The 2,852-nt window shown below is 35.8% G+C and overlaps 1 protein-coding gene across 1 annotated transcript; it reads right to left on the bottom strand.

Annotated features, from left to right (window-relative positions):
• Nucleotides 1–5: 5 nt before the first annotated feature.
• On the bottom strand, nucleotides 6–1,031 carry LOC111650618 (myosin-13-like; the record flags this gene model as incomplete). Its single annotated transcript, XM_023400529.2, has 4 exons — nucleotides 971–1,031; nucleotides 724–764; nucleotides 219–440; nucleotides 6–143 (listed from the first exon to the last, which is right to left on the bottom strand). Coding segments are annotated over exons 3-4 (345 nt in total), but the record flags the coding sequence as incomplete, so codon positions are not given.
• Nucleotides 1,032–2,852: the final 1,821 nt, after the last annotated feature.

Raw genomic sequence — 2,852 nt, 5'->3', positions numbered from 1 at the left:
TAGATCATCCATGCTGCATAACGCTCTTTGAGATTATACAGGACAGAGGCTTCATTGAGATGGGTCATCATGGCCATATCCTCAATTTTGTCGAACTTGGGAGGGTTCATTGGAGTGACGTCATCTTCTTTAACTGTCTTCTCCTGCAACAGGACATTGGTCACAATGAGAGCTGATCACATGTAGCTCCTATTTGAGTCTGATTTTATGATACAAACCTCCTGAGTGTCCAGGACTTTGACTGTGACTTTGCCACCGTCTTTCTTGAGGATTGTTCCCTTCAAATAGAGCTCCTTGGCATCAGCGACATAGCAGGCACTCTTGGCATCAAAGGGTTTGCTTTGAGCCTCGATTCTCTCCTTCTCTGGCTTACGGAGATAAATGGCAGCTTTGCCATAAACGGCCATCTCTGCGTCTGTACTCATGGTTGCAGTTTACTTCTGTGAGGTAGTAACAAATAAGAGTAGTCTTACTTATCTGTGTCAACATTAGTCTTCAGCACATGCAGCTGAACAGCCCAGGATAACTGAGTTCAACTACCTAATTAACATCCAGTATCTCTATCAATCGATGTCCATCCATCATCACAAAGGACTTGACGTGCTAAATTAATAGTCATACAATTAACACTGACTATTGACAAATTTGGATGGACAAAAACTGTGAAAATGAATTAAATGTTTCACACAAAATACATACAAATTTAAAAGAAATTGTTCATACCTGACCCTCTCTCTGTCAAAAGTCTGTTATATTCCACAATCCTGTTAAAAACAAATTATACATTTTTAGTTCTAGAGAAAAAAAATTAAAGCAAAGATTTGTTAAACAAATAAATTGCTAACTATTTCTTTAATATATTGGTAACTCTATAATATTAAACAATATATTAAAGAAATCTTAATTCAAATAAGTCTTCTGTTTAATTCAAACATTGTATTGTTCCAAAAAACATAGAAGATAAGCCTACCACAAGCAGGGGTCTTCAAGGGTTTTCTGCCACACACCACTGTGTCCTCTAGGACTCCTTATATTGGATCTGATCTGCTTACACTGCACAAGTTAAATACGGCAGACATGCCAATTATGGTGTGGATAATAAAGTTGACATTTAAGCATGTGATGCTAGTACACAGATGCCATCTCAGTTATTAATCAGTTTTTTATAAATCAATTTCTTTTTAAATATTTTGATACATTTGACATGACAATCAAAGGTATCATATCAACATAACGGAATAGAAATGCAAAGAGTACAGGTATACTAGAGACAGTAATACTATTTTACATTACCTTTAATGGTATAACAGATTTTATTTATATAACATATCGCATTTCCCCTGACCATGTCCCATGTGTGCCTTGGTAATGATTAACACTGTGTCAGCATTGAATGCTTTTCAGCCACTTTTTTCATTTTTCATCTTATACATGGATGGAAGAACAGATATACTTTAATTTTAATCCATACATCTGTCTACACAGGCTCTATAAAGGCTCACATTTCACCCAGGTTTTATGAGTGTAACCACAATCCAAAGCATCTTTATAGCCTTCAAGTCTATTTACTTCCTTTTTTGGAGGGTAAATTCTTCCACTTTAGAGTATTACTCTTTTTAAGTTGGAAGGAAGCCCAGTTAAACAGTAAACCATCGCTATTCTCATTGGATTTTATGTAAATAATTTTAAAGTTTCTCTCGACCTTTTTTCTTTGGTAAACTAATACCATCAATGTATGACTGTTATACTAAAGAAGAGAATTTTGGTGACATTGTTTTCCAGAGCAGGTTAGGAGCTCTAGTACAATACTATAGTAGTACCAAGGAGCTTTTTCAAAGTTTTGCCAACTGCCAAATTTGCAGTTAAATTGATGTGCCCAGGAGAGAGAATAAGCAGAACTGTGTGGTAGATTGATTCCAAGCACACTTCATTCTAATGATGAAGATTATGTGTTATTCTTTCAGCCAGAACGGAGAGAACCATAATAGGATAGCAACTGTTGTTTGTGAGAAAGTAAGTTACACATTCAGTTTTAATATTTTAGCTCTACCCCAGAGAGACAGAGGGAAAATTGTCAACACTATAATGCATATCAATTGGAAATAATTACAGACACTGAGTGGGTTATCCATTATTTGTTTTTTGAAAAATACTCTGTCAGCCAATGCCAAATGGTTCTGCTGTAAATAGTAAATGAAAGCAGAGAAATAACTGGTGTGAAAAAATGTGAACACTACAACACATAACAATTGAAAATAATTAACAGATGGAGCAGTGGACCAAGCTGCAAGAATGCATTTAGACACTGAAAGGTTTTCTAACATTTTGATATATTTAGACTTGACTCAAGGTCAACATAGGAATCTATTGTTGTTGCCATAAATCCAAGTTGACAGCAGCTGTTGTGCCACCAGGTCAGGCTAGGCTGTGATGCGAGGACATTGCAAAAATGTTTGCATATTGAGAGCATGATCAGTAGTTTCTTTTAGAACCAGCACCTTAAATGTTTGAGGATTTTACTGAAGGTAATTCATCCCTGTGTCCAGGGAATAAATGACACTTTTGCCATTTGAAGGGAGCTTTAATACACCTATTTTTGTGCTTTACAAACAGCATGCAAACTGGATTTTACAGCTAACTATTCTTTTGGAGAATGCAGGTTTTGTATGTAAAACTTGGTTCGTTGAATTTCATACTGCTCTGATTCAAATGTTCAAATTTGGAAAAAATGTGGTGAAAATTCATCTAATACCATCGAATGTTTAAAAGCAGCTCCAATGCCAGAGGGAGGTTCTCTCAGTTGCCTTCTTTCTCTGTTTGTTAATTTCATAAAATGATGGGCAGCATGATTA

This window comes from Seriola lalandi, unplaced genomic scaffold (assembly GCF_002814215.2).
Source record: "Seriola lalandi dorsalis isolate HSWRI2012SDOR001 ecotype SW California unplaced genomic scaffold, Sedor1 jcf7180002052602, whole genome shotgun sequence".
NCBI lineage: Eukaryota > Metazoa > Chordata > Actinopteri > Carangiformes > Carangidae > Seriola > Seriola lalandi.
Note: the sequence above shows the minus strand (reverse complement) of the source record. Positions and strands in the feature narration are given on the sequence as shown.